The sequence below is a fragment of the Perca flavescens genome, chromosome 24 (genome assembly GCF_004354835.1).
Source record: "Perca flavescens isolate YP-PL-M2 chromosome 24, PFLA_1.0, whole genome shotgun sequence".
NCBI lineage: Eukaryota > Metazoa > Chordata > Actinopteri > Perciformes > Percidae > Perca > Perca flavescens.
Window position 1 is genome coordinate 11,004,345 of NC_041354.1, and position 18,275 is coordinate 11,022,619.

At 38.1% G+C, this 18,275-nt stretch overlaps 3 protein-coding genes and 1 long non-coding RNA gene across 9 annotated transcripts in view; 1 reads left to right on the plus strand and 3 right to left on the minus strand.

Moving 5' to 3' along the window:
• LOC114550844 (OX-2 membrane glycoprotein) overlaps positions 1-18,275 on the minus strand; it is a 26,238-nt gene continuing 7,963 nt past the window's right edge. Inside the window, exons 1-8 of one of the 3 annotated variants that reach the window (XM_028571761.1) lie at positions 2,891-3,045; positions 1,643-1,981; positions 1,278-1,565; positions 1,163-1,201; positions 978-1,074; positions 839-895; positions 421-471; positions 1-171 (exon numbers count right to left, since the gene is read on the minus strand). In XM_028571761.1, the coding sequence (XP_028427562.1) occupies positions 12-171; positions 421-471; positions 839-895; positions 978-1,074; positions 1,163-1,201; positions 1,278-1,565; positions 1,643-1,981; positions 2,891-2,954 (1,095 nt within the window). In that variant the 5' untranslated portion in view covers positions 2,955-3,045 and the 3' untranslated portion in view covers positions 1-11. Of the gene's footprint in view, positions 172-420; positions 472-838; positions 896-977; positions 1,075-1,162; positions 1,202-1,277; positions 1,566-1,642; positions 1,982-2,890; positions 3,046-18,275 lie in introns of those variants that run through there. The other 2 variants (XM_028571762.1, XM_028571763.1) reach the window with 2 other exon arrangements.
• Positions 4,768-9,467, plus strand: LOC114550843 (EF-hand domain-containing protein 1). Its single transcript, XM_028571760.1, has 10 exons — positions 4,768-4,994; positions 5,656-5,877; positions 5,975-6,262; positions 6,394-6,534; positions 7,352-7,544; positions 7,804-8,030; positions 8,174-8,314; positions 8,509-8,722; positions 9,002-9,154; positions 9,298-9,467. The coding sequence occupies exons 1-10, from the start codon at positions 4,932-4,934 to the stop codon at positions 9,324-9,326; spliced, it is 1,671 nt and encodes a 556-aa protein (XP_028427561.1). The 5' UTR covers positions 4,768-4,931; the 3' UTR covers positions 9,327-9,467.
• LOC114550846 (uncharacterized) lies at positions 10,339-11,407 on the minus strand. Its single transcript, XR_003691764.1, has 3 exons — positions 11,294-11,407; positions 11,155-11,211; positions 10,339-10,523 (listed from the first exon to the last, which is right to left on the minus strand). It is a non-coding gene; the product is annotated as an uncharacterized LOC114550846 (long non-coding RNA).
• The window catches only part of LOC114550842 (protogenin-like), a 10,322-nt gene continuing 3,741 nt past the window's right edge, over positions 11,695-18,275 (minus strand). For 2 of the 4 annotated variants that reach the window (XM_028571758.1, XM_028571755.1), the window contains exons 6-11: positions 16,768-17,103; positions 16,398-16,685; positions 16,085-16,178; positions 15,899-15,961; positions 14,741-15,715; positions 14,041-14,502 (exon numbers count right to left, since the gene is read on the minus strand). In XM_028571758.1, coding sequence (XP_028427559.1) covers positions 15,583-15,715; positions 15,899-15,961; positions 16,085-16,178; positions 16,398-16,685; positions 16,768-17,103 — 914 coding nt within the window. In that variant the 3' untranslated portion in view covers positions 14,041-14,502; positions 14,741-15,582. Of the gene's footprint in view, positions 11,853-14,040; positions 14,503-14,740; positions 15,716-15,898; positions 15,962-16,084; positions 16,179-16,280; positions 16,686-16,767; positions 17,104-18,275 lie in introns of those variants that run through there. The other 2 variants (XM_028571756.1, XM_028571759.1) reach the window with 2 other exon arrangements.

The following is an 18,275-nucleotide window of genomic DNA, read 5'->3' on the forward strand; positions in this document are numbered from 1 at the left end:
AGTCTTGAGGGTTATTCTGTGTTACGTTGTTGACACTGATCAAAATCAAGTCTTCTTGCTATTAAATGTGACTTCTCCGGCTTGTCACTTGTCGGACATTTCTCAGGAGTTGTCTCTGGTGGAGTTGTTCTGATCTGCTTGTTGTCCTGCGTGACTACACACGTATGGACCCTTGAGAAGAAAAAGACGCTCACATTATTACATGATGCCATACATATTTCTATAACTAAATTCCTCTGAACAACAGGAATGAACATGCTGACTATAAGAGCACGATGATGGCTTCATGTACAAATATATGTAGAGAGACAAGGTGGTATAGAAAAAAAAAATCTGAAATAGACAGAGTGCATAACATTTCAATCATTTAGTGAAGTATTAAATATGTGTAAGTTAATAACAATTAGGAAAGTGTCTTACTCATCAGGTTCTTGGATGCTTGTGTTGTTCTTCTTGTTCTCCTCAGAGTCCCTGTGTGACAGACTGAAGGAGTTAAGAAAAGTAAATGCTGAACAAACATTTATCAATTATTTCTATAGTGGTTCCTATGTTTTCGAATAAGCATCACAGTGATGATTACAGCAGAACTATTGCAATGACTAAAAAACTGAACAGGTAATATGAATAAAAATGCTGACAATGAATGACAGTGATCCATAATCAAGATATAGTGATATTCATTACAATTACATTATGCTGTAAATATCTGATTATCCAGGAAGTTAAAAGGATAATAAGTTGATATAGAGGCAAAATGTGACAATATACAACAGAGTGTAGACAGATCATATCATTTTGTGAGTGTGAAGTGAAGGATGACAAGTACAGAGTGTCTTACTTATTAGTATTATTGATTGCAGTTGGAGACATCTCATCCAGCTCCCTGTGTGACAGACTGAAGGATTTACAACAGTTAGAGCAGGACAGACATGTATCACCTATCATAGACTGAGACAGATAGTGACTAAAAGAAGTACCTGTTGGGATTTTTTTGTCTAAGCATGATGGCTGTGATGATGACAGCAGCAACAACACAAACACAGGCTACCACAGACAATATGATCCAAGTCCTACCTTTAAGGAAAAATGGGAAAAAAATGTTGATATGATAAACAACAGTTATTAAATGATTGAATGGGAATACATCTGAACATTAACTTACTGCGATCACTATTATTAGTTTCAGATTCCTCATCAAAACCTAAAAAAAAAGAAAAGACATGATCTGTATAGTATGTATCAATCTATAAATCAGTATCTTTAGAAGTGTTTCTCACCATCAGCAGACGGCTGTCTGATCTCAGGAATCATGGTAAACACCTCTATCTGAGGACTAGAGAGCACTCGCACTGCACATCCAACCTGTGTGCTGTTGCCATGGAGACGAGACAGCACAGCTGTAGTGGTGACAGTGACTGTACCGTTGGTGTTGGTGACACTGGAAGAGTTGTGGTGAGGGACAGTCAGTGTAACTGTGGGAGCAGGTCGACCTGTGGCCGAGCAGGACACTACTGCCTCTTCAGAAGAGTTGGATTCTCCAACATGGAGAATGGTTTCATGCAGCTCTGCAAAGATCATATAGTTTAAAAATATCACATGAATGACCATGTAAATGTCTCTGATAATACAGTTAGGTTCTTACCATAGAGTAGGAGGCAGGTTGTAGCAGTGAGAGCTCCTTCAGGGTAGGTGTTAAACAAACAGAGATAGCATCCTTCATCCTGCTCCGTCACCTTCCTGATGACTATGGAGTTGTTCTGTAGTCCAGCACATTTAAACTCCACGTTGTTTCTAAAGTCAGGATTCACCCATTTACCAAAGTATTTGCTGTAAGTAGCTAGATTCTTCTCCCCCTCAGGTAATAGTTTCTGCCATGTGACCTGCAGAACATCTTTAGATTGCATCAGCTGACAGTTTAACTGAGCCTCTTCTCCCACTGCTGCCATCACAGTCTGCTGGGTTTCTATCACAGAGGTTAGACCTGCAGGAAACACAACTCAAACATTAATAAGATACTCCACAGAATTCACTTCACTCGACAAACATGTTTAGACTGGGAATCTCATCAGAAATCTATATGTATTCCACACAAACAGCCTGGGTAGCTATGTTTACATCACCTGGACCACTACACACACATTACACATTTGTGGAAAGAGATCACAAGACATTATCCCTCTGAACTGGACATCACTGAAGACCATGTAACCATAAGAATATATATATATATATATATATATATATATATATATATATATATATCTTATTGGTATAATTTGTGTCATTATTATCATTATTTGTATTGGTATTAATATTATAGCTACTGATAATCATTATATGGACACGACTGAATCTAACTGCCAATCCGTAATAAATCCCAATCAGGTCTGGGAGCAGTTTTGGAAGGGATCAAGCACACACTGGGCCAGACCACTCCATATTATAATAGCAATATGAAAACTTCGTAGAAACGGATCGTGCTGTAATTAGAATTCATACCAATAATTAGGCCTACGTAAGGCAACAATAACAATAGCCTACTGCTGACCACGGATGCATTAAGAGAACGCTGCTGACCCGTTGTGCAGAAAGAAAGCAGATCTCCTGCAGGAGATGATAGCTCATATTGTGGTTGTGATGTAATAGGCTGCGATGCTGCAAGTCCACTTCAGGGATGAAGTCTGATTTGTTTTTTTATTTGCAAAATAGGATATAATATAATATGACTTAACCAATGCTAAATCATTAACCGCCAAATTAAAGAGTTGCGCAACTACAATAAATAATACAAACACATAGCTCCATTTTGAGGCTATACAAATAAATCACACAGTTCTAGTAGGCTATATAAGTACGGGAAACACACATGACTATTTCATCTCTTTCTCACCTTCCTGAAAGACTCCAAACGCTCCCAACGCTATAAGGAAATATATGACTGTACGGTGTGCCATCTTTGGGTTTACCGCCACATTTTGAAAAGTGAAAGTTGTTGTGCTGCGCGCGTTAAAGGGCGGGTCTACCTGTAGCGGATCCAGGTAGTACCATGGTCCAGGTACATTCTTCTTCTCTGGGGTTCTACTGCCCCCTAGAGGGGAAGTGTATTATAGGACAATGTAAGACTCCACAGGGAAAAACATGCTGCCTTTTGAAAATGTTTTTGTAGAATTCATCTCAACCCTTAATCATTTCTATTTTATAACTATCTATTTTATATATTATTAAGTTTTTTTTTTTAAAGGAATAGGCTACAATCCTAGTGTCTCTGTTTGGTTGATGTATTTGCTTCCAGAGGATCAGTCCATCAACACAGATCTTAGCATTTAAAGAAAAGAATCAAAAATATCATATAAAGAGCATTAAGATTGGCAGTTAGATTCAGTCGTGTCCATATAATGATTATCAGTAGCTATAATATTAATACCAATACAAATAATGATAATAATGACACAAATTATACCAATAAGATATATATATATATATATATATATATATATATATATATATATATATATATATATATATATATATATATATATATATATATATATTCTTATGGTTACATGGTCTTCAGTGATGTCCAGTTCAGAGGGATAATGTCTTGTGATCTCTTTCCACAAATGTGTAATGTGTGTGTAGTGGTCCAGGTGATGTAAACATAGCTACCCAGGCTGTTTGTGTGGAATACATATAGATTTCTGATGAGATTCCCAGTCTAAACATGTTTGTCCAGTGAAGTGAATTCTGTGGAGTATCTTATTAATGTTTGAGTTGTGTTTCCTGCAGGTCTAACCTCTGTGATAGAAACCCAGCAGACTGTGATGGCAGCAGTGATGTATCCTTATTTTTGATACAGTATGTTTAATTCACAGTCGCCTACATAGCATTTTCTAGCTATTATAATTATTATTAAGAAGTGTAGGCTACTTATCATAGGCTATAAAGGCTATACATGTAACTGCTTCACACAATTGTATTTTCTTTTGCATCCCTATTATCCAAATGTATTTATCAAATATTTGTCCAATTCTGAATGTTTTATTGTCTTACTATATTTCTTATGATTGTACTTTCTGTGTTGTTGTTCTGACTTGATGACATTGTAAATGAGAGTTGCCCCTCAATGGTCTCGCTAGGATAAATAAAGGTCATAATAAAGTAATTTCCCCCCTTTGGGCCCTCTATGGGTTGAACTGCAAAGGGCCCACTATGGATTTCAAGGGGGCTGCCCATGTGTGGGCTTCCCACTAAAAATCCACAGTGGGTCCCGATGTCGGATGCATGTGGGCTGCCCCTGGCCACACTGCCTACACTAAACCCAAAGGGGGCCCGCAGTGCTCTGTTGGCTGCGATGTATCTATGGGACATATGGTGGATGACCTGTCAATTTCTATCAGTGAGATGGATTTGGTGTTTTTCGCCCCCTGGTGGTGAAGTTAGAGCTCTTCAGTTTGTGTTGATAAAGTCTCCCATTTATGATAAAGTTATTTTTAGCTACTGCATATGGTTTTTCGGATAACACTTATACATTTTTTTTTATTAATTAGGCTATAACACGTAACGTTATGCTACTGAATAAAAACAACTTGATATTATGGATTTTAACAATTTTTAAAAGTTTGTCAATTTCAATTTCTTATCATTCTGGACATTAATTTATTAGGCTACCCTTGGTTTAAACTCGGAATAGTAGCCTAGTTTTCATAAATAGTTGTTTACTTTTTTGAAATGTTCTTGACATGGTTGCTGTCCTGCCGTTTCCATGGATACCGCAAACTTACTACGACGGAGCTGTGGAGTTTACCCATTGACATATATTTTACCAAAACGTAGCTAGCTAGACTAAACTAATTCCACCAATTACCAAAGGTACTCTGTTAAACATCTTGCGCAGGTGAGGAAATCGAAAGAAAAATACCTCAAGACCGACAATGTCTGGGAACTGGAATAGCGGACTTCCATTTTTACCAGGATACGCTTTTTATGATGTTACGGTGAGAATGCTGGTTATCCTACTACAGGTTTGACGTTAGTCACTTTATTTATTCGCAAGGAAATTGCTGTTTTTCTGAATGCATTCCTCCAGTCATTTGTGTCGAATAATGGGATAGCAGTTTCGACAGTGCTATTCAGGCCTGAGCGAGTTTTTAAAATTAAAATTAAAAAGTGTTTATTCAAGGGTTTTCGTTAAAGGCCACCCCTGTTTTTTAAGTGGTATGTTCCGTCTGCCCAGCGAAGTTCAAGAGCTCCAATAGGCTATTAGACCAATTAAGCCCAAAACAATTGTAGCTGCTTTGTTTAGGACTGTTGTGTGCGTCCATTTAAATACTACTTTAAGTCTCATATTAATACAGGTTTATGTATAATCATCTCTTTTTTAGTTTGTTCTTGTTCTTCTCCACTTATAGCCACTTAAGAGCAATGTAGGGGCTGCAGTGTTAGCTTCCATAGAGCCTATGCCTAATGTAATTGCATTCAATACGCCTCTGTTTTGTAATTTCTCATTGTAAAAACACTATTAAGCCTGTAGTCACTGTATCTTGTGGGTTCAAGCTATATACATTTTATTGTTGATAGCTGGCCTGGCACCATTGTGGTTTATATTGTGATTTACCAGAGCTAATGTATCTCCTCCTGAATGATCTGTCTCTGCAGAAGTCAGCCTTCCATCGTCCCCAGACACTGGACTACAAGAATGGCTATGCTCTGCCCCGTCGCCCCACTGTGGGCATTGGACAGGATCCTCTTTTCTCAGAGCAGTTAATCCTGCAGGAGATCAGTAAGCTGTCTTCTGAGACACCAGCCATTACTTATGGCTCCTTTGACCAGAATGTAATTGAAGACTTCATCCCAGCTCATGTGGCCCTTGACAAGAAGGTAGATTAAGGCGTTAGAAGACCAGAATATGAAGATTGTTGTTTCTATAATAAATTCCTTTTCATTGTCTTTTCTTCACCACCCTCTTGTCTTGTAGGTGCTGCGTTACTATGCATATTTTCAGGAAAATATCCTGTTTTGCCCTGAGGAGGAGTGGCGCGCACGCCCAGTGGTCATTTACTACTACCTTGAGGATGACAGCATGTGCATCATTGAGCCCGTGGTAGAGAATTCTGGGATGCCGCAGGGGAAACGGATCAAACGCCAGCGTCTGCCCAAGAATGCACGTGGAGAGCATTACCAGTGGAAAGACCTGAATATTGGCATGGACCTGGAGGTGTACGGGGTCAAGTACCACATCACACAGTGCGATGCTTTTACAAAGGTACAGCACTCACCTGGCTGTATGAATGCTCTCGCACTGTTATTTTCTCTGTGTCTGACAAAAAAAGTATGGATATTTTGTTGCAAATATACTCTGCGTCTGTGTCCGTGTCTCTCATTCATCACATGCAGGAATTCATGGAGAGCGAGGGCATTGTTCTGAACGACCCAGAGCCAATGCCTTGCGTCAGTCGTGGCAAAAACCCTCGGCCTTCCTACACAACACCGTCCGAATTTGACAACAAGCAGCAGTTTCTCACCATGGATCGTAAGGTAAAGGAAATTCCCTCCATTCAAAAACTCACTCGATCATCTTTACCAAACCTAATCGACAGCTATTAACAAAGAAGCAGGAGTACAATAACATCGCCTATTCAAGGTTTTTAGAAAAGAAAAAATGATCTGCTTTTTGTTTGTTTTTATACCTGCCATAATGTTACATTGGCTTTTGCAGATATCAGTATAGGTCATCTAGTCTAACTAAAACCCTCTTATTTAATTTTTGGTGAAGCTCAGTGTTTTCAATTTAATGTTGAGCCTATGTCAACAGTTACAAGTGAAGCCAATTTCATAGATTAATTGACACCTTTATGGAACCTAAAACAAAGTGTTGTTCCAAACCACTGACATGTTTCAAATAAGTGACCCTGCATAGTTAAAGGTGCAGTAGGTAAGACTTATAAAACTAACTTTCTGTCATATTTGCAGAAACTGACCCTATGTTCCAGTAGAAAAAAAAAAATCCAGCTCCTCTGGCACCACCTACAGCCTGTAGTGCGATTTGCAAAAATCCATCGCTCCCTGTTCAGATGCACCAATCAGGGCCAGGGGGGTGTCTAACTGCGTGTCAATCACTGCTCATGCACACACATTCATTCTCCCTTGTGGGGGGAGGGGCTTAGGAGACAGTTTTGGGCTTTAGCAGAAACGGGGGAGGGACTGAGAAGTTGTCGATGTTCAAATTTCTTGGCTAAGTCCTGGATCTTCGCAATCCTACCTACGGTACCTTTAATGAGGTGTTTTTAATTTGAGATTTGCAGTTGGCATACCCATTCTAGTTTGACGCCTCTTTTAACCTCTTCTCGGTCAGGTGCTGCGTTTCTTTGCCCTGTGGGACGACGCTGACTCTCTGTTCGGGGAGACCCGGCCTGTTACCATCCAGTATTACCTGGTGGACGACACGGTGGAGATCAGAGAGATCCACAAACCCAACAGTGGCCGCGACCCCTTCCCCATCCTGATGCGCAGACAGAAGCTGCCCAAGAAAATCAAGCCAGAGTTGGGTGAGATGCAACGCTGTGTCACTTTTAGCTGCGTCTATAACTGCATTAGATCTGATAACGTGCATTGGTCGGGTGGCTTTAGAAAGTGTCTCCAATTTTACATCATAATATCAACAACACAATGTATGTAATCTGACACTGTAATTGAGTATTGTTTATAATGTTTTTTTGTCAACTATTTCTGTACTACAGAACAATCTGAATTGTTTTAGACAACATGAAATAGATTTAAAGACAAAATACTCTTATTCCTATCCAGAGACCTTTCCCAGATGTGTGCTGGAGGTTACAACAGCAGAAGTAGACGAGTACTTCTCCCCCAAAGACTTCCAGGCGGGTCAGAGGATTACCCTGCTGGGCCGTCACTTCCTGCTGTGCGACTGTGATGACTTCACTAAAGAGTATTACCGAAAGAACCACCCTGACGTGAAGATGGATCCCTCAGAGGTACCAAAAAACACTGACCTGCTTCAGGAGAAGAAGAAGGTGAGAAACTGATAATGATCTCTTTTGTTGTCCTTTACAAAACTATATCATCAGTATTGCCTGAGGGTATGTGACTTAATGTTGTTATAGATAAAAAAATATATAAAATCTCATTTGTTACCCTCTCCTGTCCACGTTTACAGGAGGTTCCTCCCTATAATGGTTTTGGTTCACTTGAAGACTCTCTCCAGAATTGTTACTCTTTAGTTCCTGAGCCCCCCAAAAAGAATGTGCTAAAGATGCTGGAAAATGACCACAAAGTGTTGCGCTACAGTGCCAGGCTGGTGAGTCCAACATGCGTGACAACGTGTCTGTGCTGCTTCTTTGACCAAACCTTCTGAATAACTAGTAGTTTGCTGTATGTACAGTACATAGTTACAAGTTACCAAACTGCATTCAACCAAAATCCAGAGCCATTATCAACAAACCAGATCATTTCTCTCTGTACTTCAGCTGCCCTGTGTTACTGACATTTCAGGACTCCCAGAATCCCGGAGATGAGGGCCGACGTTTCATACTGTCCTACTTCCTGTCCAACGACATGATCGGTATTTATGAAAAGCCCGGTCGCAACTCTGGTATCATTGGTGGCCAGTTCCTGGAAAAGACGCGCATCCCCAAGCCGGGCTCTACACTGGACAATCCTGAGTTCTACTCACCTGCAGACTTTGCTATTGGAGCCACTGTGGAGGGTAACACTCTCAGCCTGTATTTATTTTTTTCTGTTATTATGTCTTAGTTTTCAAAAGGAATATTTGTATTCCGTAATGACATCTATTCTCCATGGAAAAATCAGCAATGTAGGCCTATAACTCCTGTTGCTACTGTATACATGACCTACTAGATACATTAAGCTAAATCCAGCATTGTTATTAAGTTAGAATTCTATTTCCAATAGGTGTTTAATAGACAACATAACCTAAAATCTCAGCTCACGGCATCCTTCTCCTCTCTCTCGTCTGTTTTTGTAGTTTTCAGCCGCTGCTTTGTGTTGACCGATGCTGACCACTATGTGCTGACGTACCTGGAGTCCAACGCTAGCCAGATCCCGTGTCAGACACTGGATTCTTTGCGACAGAAGCTGGGTGCGGGGACGACAGATAATCAACCAGCTGACCAAAATGGTACAAAAAAATCAAATCAGCCATTTAGCAAGTTCTCTAGAATTGTACCTCAATTGTTATGGTTTTCCTGTAGATGTCACATTTTACATTTTTTGACTTATACAAGAATTTATGCCCATTCTTTTTTTTAAATTCTTTATCAGGTGATGATGTAGGAGAGCCATCTTCATGATGTCGGGGAAGGCTGGATTTCCTCAAGAGTTGTTCACTCCCCTGATAAATTAGACCACAAATCAAATCAAAGCCTGTGCAGAACTTTTCTTGACATAAACTGGACCTGCTGCAGAAAATTAAACAACTGATGTAGGTGTGATTGACTTCAAAATATCCTTCTTCTTCTCTCCAAGGCCTACCCTAAAATCTTATTGGCTAAATAAAAATACAAAGTTATGTTAGAGGCGGGAAAACAAGCAAGTACATTTCATCAAAAAACTATGTTCCCTTATCCACATTATACTAACAAAAGGCCAACTCAGGGGCACTTTTAGTGCCACAGTTTAGTTTGGTCCTGTTGCCCACGTTTGCAACCACCAGTTCTGTGATCAAGAAATCAGCTATTTCTGCTGCCACAGAGTACTGGTACCACACGCCATCATACATAATAGCACTACAATTAAAAGTGAAGTAAATAACTGCAAGATAAGGTACATAATGAAAATAGATTGACTAGTACTACTGCTTATTCACATATACAGCTTTATATAATTAGTATAGTGATGTGATTTTAAAATGTCACAGTGTAATTGAATGATATTACTTAAGTCCTTTCTGACAGGTTGGAGCAGCGTAAAGAGGAAGATTAAACTTTTTTTTTTTATCCAGGGCAACACAACAGAGTAAACAGTGAAATCACATACCACGTTAAAACATCATGGTTTCATTGACCAAACAAAAATGAATGAATATATGGAATGACTCAGTGAATACATTCATAAAAACACATCAATTTAAAGATTAGATTATTACAAAATTGTCTTTATCACAATTACAACCATACAGTATATGTGCACTGAGAAATAAACATTAGTACACAAAAAAATTTACGTTAAAGTGCAAAATGACCAAGACACGTATATATTATGTCTATTATTTAATATATTATCTCTAATTTAAATTCTATATATTTATAGATATACATATGCTAATTTCAGCATACAATCATTTTGATTGCTTCACCTGTAAACTTTATAGATAATTTCATCAAATAAATAAATTTGCTGTGCAAAAAATTAATGTAGGCTATTAAAATCTTTACATTCTTGGTGTGATCATCTTCTTCTTCCTTTCTCTTTTTTCCCCACAATGCACACTAGATGGAGCCAGAGGACATTTCCTTGTTTTCACATCAATTGGTTATGCTGTAATATGCCTGTTGGATTACCATATTAGTAGACAATTAAGTTGCATATTAAACTGGGCCTACAACAATGTATAGGGCGGCCTAAAGCCTTTAGTGAATAGAATACTAAGCTATTAAAATAGTAATTGTTGGCATGATTTTATGAATCATGTTTTAATGTTAAACATAAATGTTGAACAGTGAAACCATTAGGATGAACTGTATCTGTGGATGGCTAGATTAGTGACTACAGGCCAGTAGCATATTAATAATGGTTGTTCCCACTAATAACTTGATTTATATTTGCTAATAATATGTTGGATTCATGTTAAGATGTTTTCATTTTTGAAAAAACTTAACAAATTAACAATAATTTGGTGGCCCCCTGCAGTAACTCTGAGGACCCCCTAGGTGTCCCGGAGCCCCTAAACTGAACAGGTAACATGAATAAACGTGCTGACAATGAATGACAGTGATCCAAAATCAAGATAAAGTGATATTCATTACAATTACATTATGCCGTAAACATCAGATTATCCAGGAAGTTAAAAGGATAATAAGTTGATATAGAGGTAAAATGTGACAATATACAATAGAGTGTAGACAGATCATATCATTTTGTGAGTGTGAAGTGAAGGATGACAAGTACAGAGTGTCTTACTTATTAGTATTATTGATTGCAGTTGAAGACATCTCATCCAGCTCCCTGTGTGACAGACTGAAGGATTTACAACAGTTAGAGCAGGACAGACATGTATCACCTATCATAGACTGAGACAGATAGTGACTAAAAGAAGTACTTGTTGGGATTTTTTTGTCTAAGCATGATGGCTGTGATGATGACAGCAGCAGCAACACAAACACAGGCTACCAATACCACAGACAATATGATCCAACAAGTCCTACCTTTAAGAAAAAAGTCCTTGGAATGGCTTCATGCAACTCTGCAAATACAGTATATTAAAAACATATATCATATGTATGATCACGTAAATGTCTCTGATAACACAGTTAGGTTCTTACCATAGAGTAGGAGGCAGGTTGTAGCAGTGAGAGCTCCTTCAGGGTAGGTGTTAAACAAACAGCGATAGCATCCTTCATCCTGCTCCGTCACCTTCCTGATGACTATGGAGCTGTTCTGTAGTCCAGCTTTAATCTCCACTTTGTTTCTAAAGTCAGGATTCACCCATTTACCAAAGGTGTTGCTGTAAGTAGATAGATTGTTGTCCTCATCAGGTAAAAATGTCTGCCATGTGACTTGCTGAACATCTTTAGATTGCATCAGCTGACAGTTTAACTGAGCCTCTTCTCCCACTGCTGCCATCACAGTCTGCTGGGTTTCTATCACAGAGGTTAGACCTGCAGGAGATGACAGGTTTAGAGGTGGAGCACACAGCATATTTCTTCACTTCAAATAATCCAAAACCAACTAAATAGGATTTAGGGGAAAGGGGGACATATCTTCCAGTAATGAGAGTGAGGCTGCATGTTATCTGTGGTCCCATATGCTGAATTCATACTGGGGCTTTAACTTTACGCTGCGTTACGGCTTTTGACTATAAATCAGTGTGTTCTTATTTTGAATGTCTGTGTCCTCTCGTGCGCTTAGAGCAGCAACTAACCTTTATCAACCTGTGCAGGTACAGTAAGTAAGGAGATAAAAACACACCATCTGGGCAGAGAAAGTAGCCTACTGACAAATGCTGTGTGGGACAGGACAGTCATCTATCTGGAACATTACGCAGCTTTAATAACACGAGGAATAAAACAGTACAAGTTCTACGGGCACCATGTGGATCCAGGTCAGACCCTGGAAAATAGGGCAGATGTTCCCGTGCACATGTTATGGTTACTTGGCGCACTAAATTAAATTAAATTAAATTAAATTAAATTAAATTAAATTAAATTAAATGAGGCCACATTATATTGACTGAGGCTAAATTAAATTAAATGAGGCTACTGTATAATCTCTTTCTCACCTTTGTGAAAGACTCCCAACGCACAAAGAAGCTGCAGGACTGCACGGAGCGCCATCGGGTCTGATTTTAATCTACCACGCAAATGTGTTGTCACAGGTCTGTGGTATCATAGACAGTTATGGTATACACCTTTCTTGGCTGTGGCCCAATTAGGCCATAAAAAGCAGGAGTGACGCAGGAGTGACACAAAGTATGTGCACACAGGCGCACAAACGCGTCTGAATAGCATTCATTTATCATTTCTGTATCCACTACTCTTATCTAGGCTGCATTACTAATACTACAGTATCTTACAGTTCTGTGTTGACATTTTTAATTTTACAGAGAAATAGACCTACCAATCACAACACAACAGAGTGGCACCATAAACATGTCTAAAGCTTCCATACTTTATTCTTTCAGTGCTCCAGAAGAAACTGTACCTCCAAAAGCATTTATAGGCTATACAACAGAAAACAATGCAGATTCAAAAATAAAGTCACAGTATAGAGTTACAACAAAATTAAAATAAATACGCCTGCGACTACACATCAAATGCTAAAACTGACTTGAGAACACCTAAAGGTGAACTTACTGTGATCACTGTTATCAGAGCTAGATTTATCATCAAAACCTGAACATTAGAAACCTGAAAACCAAAAAAAGACATGAGCCATAAAGTATTTATCAGTTTATAAATCTGTACCTCTGGAAGTGTTTCTCACCATCAGCAGATGGCATATATTTGTTGTTGGTGCAGTCAACAGGGAGATTGGCTACAAAGTTACTGTACAGCGATAAAGATTTTGAGAGGTTTTGTGATGTATGAACTTTTTTTCCTGTGTCGGCATATAGACATCTCACTTGCATAAATGGATATCATTAATAAAAAGCCTAGGTAAAGCCAACAGTTTAAGGAGTAGCCTATTAATATACTTACACCATGCCTGTCAAATAATATTTTTTTGCCACCAGTATTTGAATTTTCATGATCTTAGTTGGATAGAGAGATTATAAATCCAGTCCGGTCCTGTTGCCCACGTTTGCAGCCACAAGTTCTGTGATCAAGAAATCTGCTATTTCCACACGTCGTCATACATAACAGCACTACAATTAAAAGTGAAGTAAAAAACTCCAAGATAAGGTACAAAATCAAAATAGATTGACTAGTACAACTACATATACCTTATATAATTAGTATAGTGACGTGATTTTAACAGTGTAATTGAATGATATTACTTAAGTCCTTTCGGACAGGTTGGAACAGCGTAAAGAGGAAGATTAAACATTTTTGTACTCTCTCATTTAAAAATATGTGTATTTCCAGACAATTAAAGCCCTACAACCATCCAGAGACATACATCACTGGACAAACACCTCAGTTCCATCTAGATCTGTATCACAATTACAACCATACAGTATATGTGCACAGAGAAATAAATAACAAACAATGAACATTAAAGTGCAAAATGACCAAGACATGTATATATTATGTCTATTTAATATATATTATCTCTAATTAAAATTTTATATACAGTACATATAGATATAAATATGCTAATGTCAGCATAGAATCATTTTGAGTGCTTCACCTGTAAAATGTATAGATAATTTCATCAAATGAATACATTTGCTGTGCAAAACATTAATGTAGGCTATTACGTCAGTGCAAAGATTTTAAGTGACCTTTTTGCATCAAATTTTTATACATTTGTTTAACATTCCTTAAATAAAGGAACAATATACAAACAATGTGAAAACATAAAAATGATAATGAAATGCTATTAAAAAGATCCTATATACATGGAACGGTATAAAAAATATAAAACCTATTTTTTGTAAACTCACGTGTTTTAGTTTATGTCTGAGTGTCTGAGTACTGGTGCTGCAGTCTTGAGGGTTATTCTGTGTTACATTGTTGACACAGATCCAAATCAAGTCTTCTTGCTGTTGAAGGTGACTTCTCTGGCTTGTCACTTGTCGGACTTTTCTCAGGAGGTGTCTGTTTTCTGATCTGATTGTTATCCTGCGTGACTACAGACGTATGGACCCTTGAGAAGAAAAAGATGCTCACATTATTACATGATGCCATACATATTTCTATAACTAAATTCCTATGAACAACAGGAATGAACATGCTGACTATAAGAGAACGATGATGGCTTCGTGTACAAATATATGTAGAGAGACAAGGTGGTATAGAAAAAAAAAAACTGAAATAGACAGAGTGCATAACATTTCAATCCTTTAAATATGTGTAAGTTAATAACAATTAGGAAAGTGTCTTACTCATCAGGTTCTTGGATGCTTGTGTTGTTCTTCTTGTTCTCCTCAGAGTCCCTGTGTGACAGACTGAAGGAGTTAAGAAAAGTAAATGCTGAACAAACATTTATCAATTATTTCTATAGTGGTTCCTATGTTTTCGAATAAGCATCACAGTGATGATTACAGCAGAACTATTGCAATGACTAAAAAACTGAACAGGCTCTATTGGAGATGCAGTACATTCTTTTGATCATCACATGGAGCTTCCAAAAAATACTTTTGTGAAATGTTCCTTTAAGAAAGTAATGATCTACATGAATTATATTCAATGCCCACAGTAGCACCTATGAGCCACATTTTTGCGTATTAGATGACACAAACATTCATTTTGATTTGAGACGTGTTTTGAAGACATTCTTTTTTTATTTTGTTAAATGCTCTTTTGACACAAGATTTATACACATTCTATATTCATATTCAGCATATTTACAGTTCCCTGCAATTTCATCTTTGCCATATTTCAGTTCACGTGAAAAACAAAACAAAAAGAAGCAGTAGTGAATTTATATATACATATATATAACAGTAAGTTGGTGTAAAATTTTCAAATGAGTTATATTACAGAGGTTACAAAATGCTTACATAAAAACATAGGTCAAATGCTAAAAAAAAAAATTCAAGTATGAAAACATTAACACCAAATCTACGGTGTTCATGAATCTCTTTGATCTGCTGGAATCCTTATCTATGAACCAGGACAGACATGTCCTCTGGGTCGTATTGGAAAATTGATCTTAGACATGTTTTTAGGCTTTGAGGCAGTTTTGTTCAAGTCTGTCTTCATTCAGGGACTTCAGCCTTGTGGGTTATTCTGTTTCACAAAATAATTTGCATCTTACTGTTGGAGATGATACTTTAGGGGGGATGTGATGTTTTTTTTTCACAGGAGACACCCGTTGCCGTACCTCATTCTCTTGACTCATTAAAGGTGTTTTGGGCCTTCAGATGAAAACAAGACATTGGTCAGTTGCCAAATTAGTCTGAACAACAGTGATGCAGACAAACATGCTTACAATGAATACACAATAGTCCATGAGTAAAGGGGCATCAGATTTTGCTTCATGAATTAATAACACATGCAAATGATGCAAATACAAATAGAAAATTCATAAACTGACTTACTCATGATCATCTTTAGCTGTTTTCTGTGGTGTCTTGTTCTCCTCAGAGTCCCTGTGTGACAGACTGAAGGAACAAACATTTCTTTATGGCTTTTATCTGAAAATATCTCAATCAATCGTTACCAAATTAACTCTGAGACACTAGTATTACAACAAGACAGATGTTGAGTTAAAAGTTTGAAATTACCGGCTCCAATGTTTTCTTTTGAGCCAGACGGTGATGATTACAGCAAGACAAACACCGGCCATTACCACAGACAAGACAAGGATCAAAGTGAAATCTGGGAGGGAAGAGAGAAAAAAAACATTAAGACTCAAGATTCATAAAGCAGCTACATATCAAATGCTAATGCTGACTTGAGGCCACCTAAAGGTTAACTTACTGTGATCACTGTTATCAGAGCTAGATTTCTCATAAAAAAAAAAAAAAACACAAAAAAGACATGAGCAATAAAGTATTTATCAATCCATAAGTCTGTATCTTTAGAAGTGTTTCTCACCATCAGCAGACAGCTGTCTGATCTCAGGAATCATGGTAAACACCTCTATCTGAGGACCAGAGAGCACTCGCATTGCACATCCAACCTGTGTGCTGTTGCCATGGAGACGAGGCAGCACAGCTGTAGTGGTGACAGTGACTGTACCGTTGGTGTTGGTGACCCTGGAAGAGTTGTGGTGAGGGACAGTCAGTGTAACTGTGGGAGCAGGTCGACCTGTGGCCGAGCAGGACACTACTGCCTCTTCAGGAGAGATGGATTCTCCAACACGGAGAATAGGTTCATGCAGCTCTGCAAAGATCATATGTTACAATATATATATATCATATAAATGATCACGTAAATGTCTCTAATTATGCAAATTGGTTCTTACCATAGAGTAGGAGGCAGGTTGTAGCAGTGAGAGCTCCTTCAGGGTAGGTGTTAAACAAACAGAGATAGCATCCTTCATCCTGCTCCGTCACCTTCCTGATGACTATGGAGCTGTTCTGTAGTCCAGCTTTAAACTCAATGTTGTTACTAAAGTCAGGATTCACCGTTTGACCAAAGTTGTTGTTGTAAGTAGCTAGAATCTTTTCCTCATCAAGTAAAATTTTCAGCCATGTGACCTGCAGAACATCTTTAGATTGCATCAGCTGACAGTTTAACTGAGCCTCTTCTCCCACTGCTGCCATCACAGTCTGCTGGGTTTCTATCACAGAGGTTAGACCTGCAGGAGATGACAGGTTTAGAGGTGGAGTGTGTAACACAGCATATTTCTATCATTATTCATTATGAATGAATGTGTGATATTGATATTTGATTTTATTCTGCCACCTTTTTTGTTTCAGTTTGCATAACATTTTTACTTACTAAATGTTCAGTCTCAAATCATGTTTTAAGGCAACAACATTTATATATTTTACACTTTAAGTATTTGTTGTAGTACAACCATCTTCTCTGGAGTATTTTGTGAGGCATTTCTCTATGTAATTATAATATATTTATTGCGATAAATATACCCGAAAATTATGCATGTTTATTTTTGAAAAAGTAATTGTTATAGTTCAACTATAGGTGACAGTTATGTCTCTTTTCGCTGTTGTAGTTTGTAGACGGTCCTATCTTACGAGTTCGGAGTGAGAACTGGTTGACTGTGTTGAAGTTAAAAAGTTAAAACCCGGCTTATGTTTTGAAAACAATGTTTAATGGGGCCTGCAGCTAAATTTAATCAAGTAACTACATTAATCAGCATTTGACTGCCTCACCCAAAACCTAGCTTCTAAAGAATTGATCAGGTCATGTCTGATATTTAGCATATGAAGAAGACTCATTGTCCCCACAGGAAAGGTAACTATTGTTTCTGGTTTTGGGGAGCCACTCCCTGCAGGGCCAGACGTGACTAGAACCAAGGAAATGCAAACTCTGTAAACTTGAACAGAATCGGCACTACCATGTGAAACGACCTTTGTCTGTGACCTGGAGTAAACCTAAAATCAGAGGTGTGTCTTTAATCAGAGACCCACAATTCCACAGAAATATAATTCGGAAACTGAGGTGATTTCAAGGGGGTAAGCTTCGCTTCAGAACTCGAGCCATCATGGCGCCATTTTGTTGCTAACTGGCCATCACCTCCTGTTAGCATTCCGCTGACCGCCATTTTTTTTTTACGTCACTTGACTGCAAATAACTTTACATCTGAAGCGTTTAAAGACTATATTTGTCCGTTGTTTAGTTCCAAAGAAACACGACAATGTATAAAAGGCTCCATTACCTTGTACCTCACGTTATGGCTAGGTGGCAGACGTTTTTGTAAAAATAAGCTAACGATTGTGTCATAACCAAGTGACTTACTGTCGCATAGTAGAGGAATTACCGTATAGTACAGGAGAAGCTCGCAGG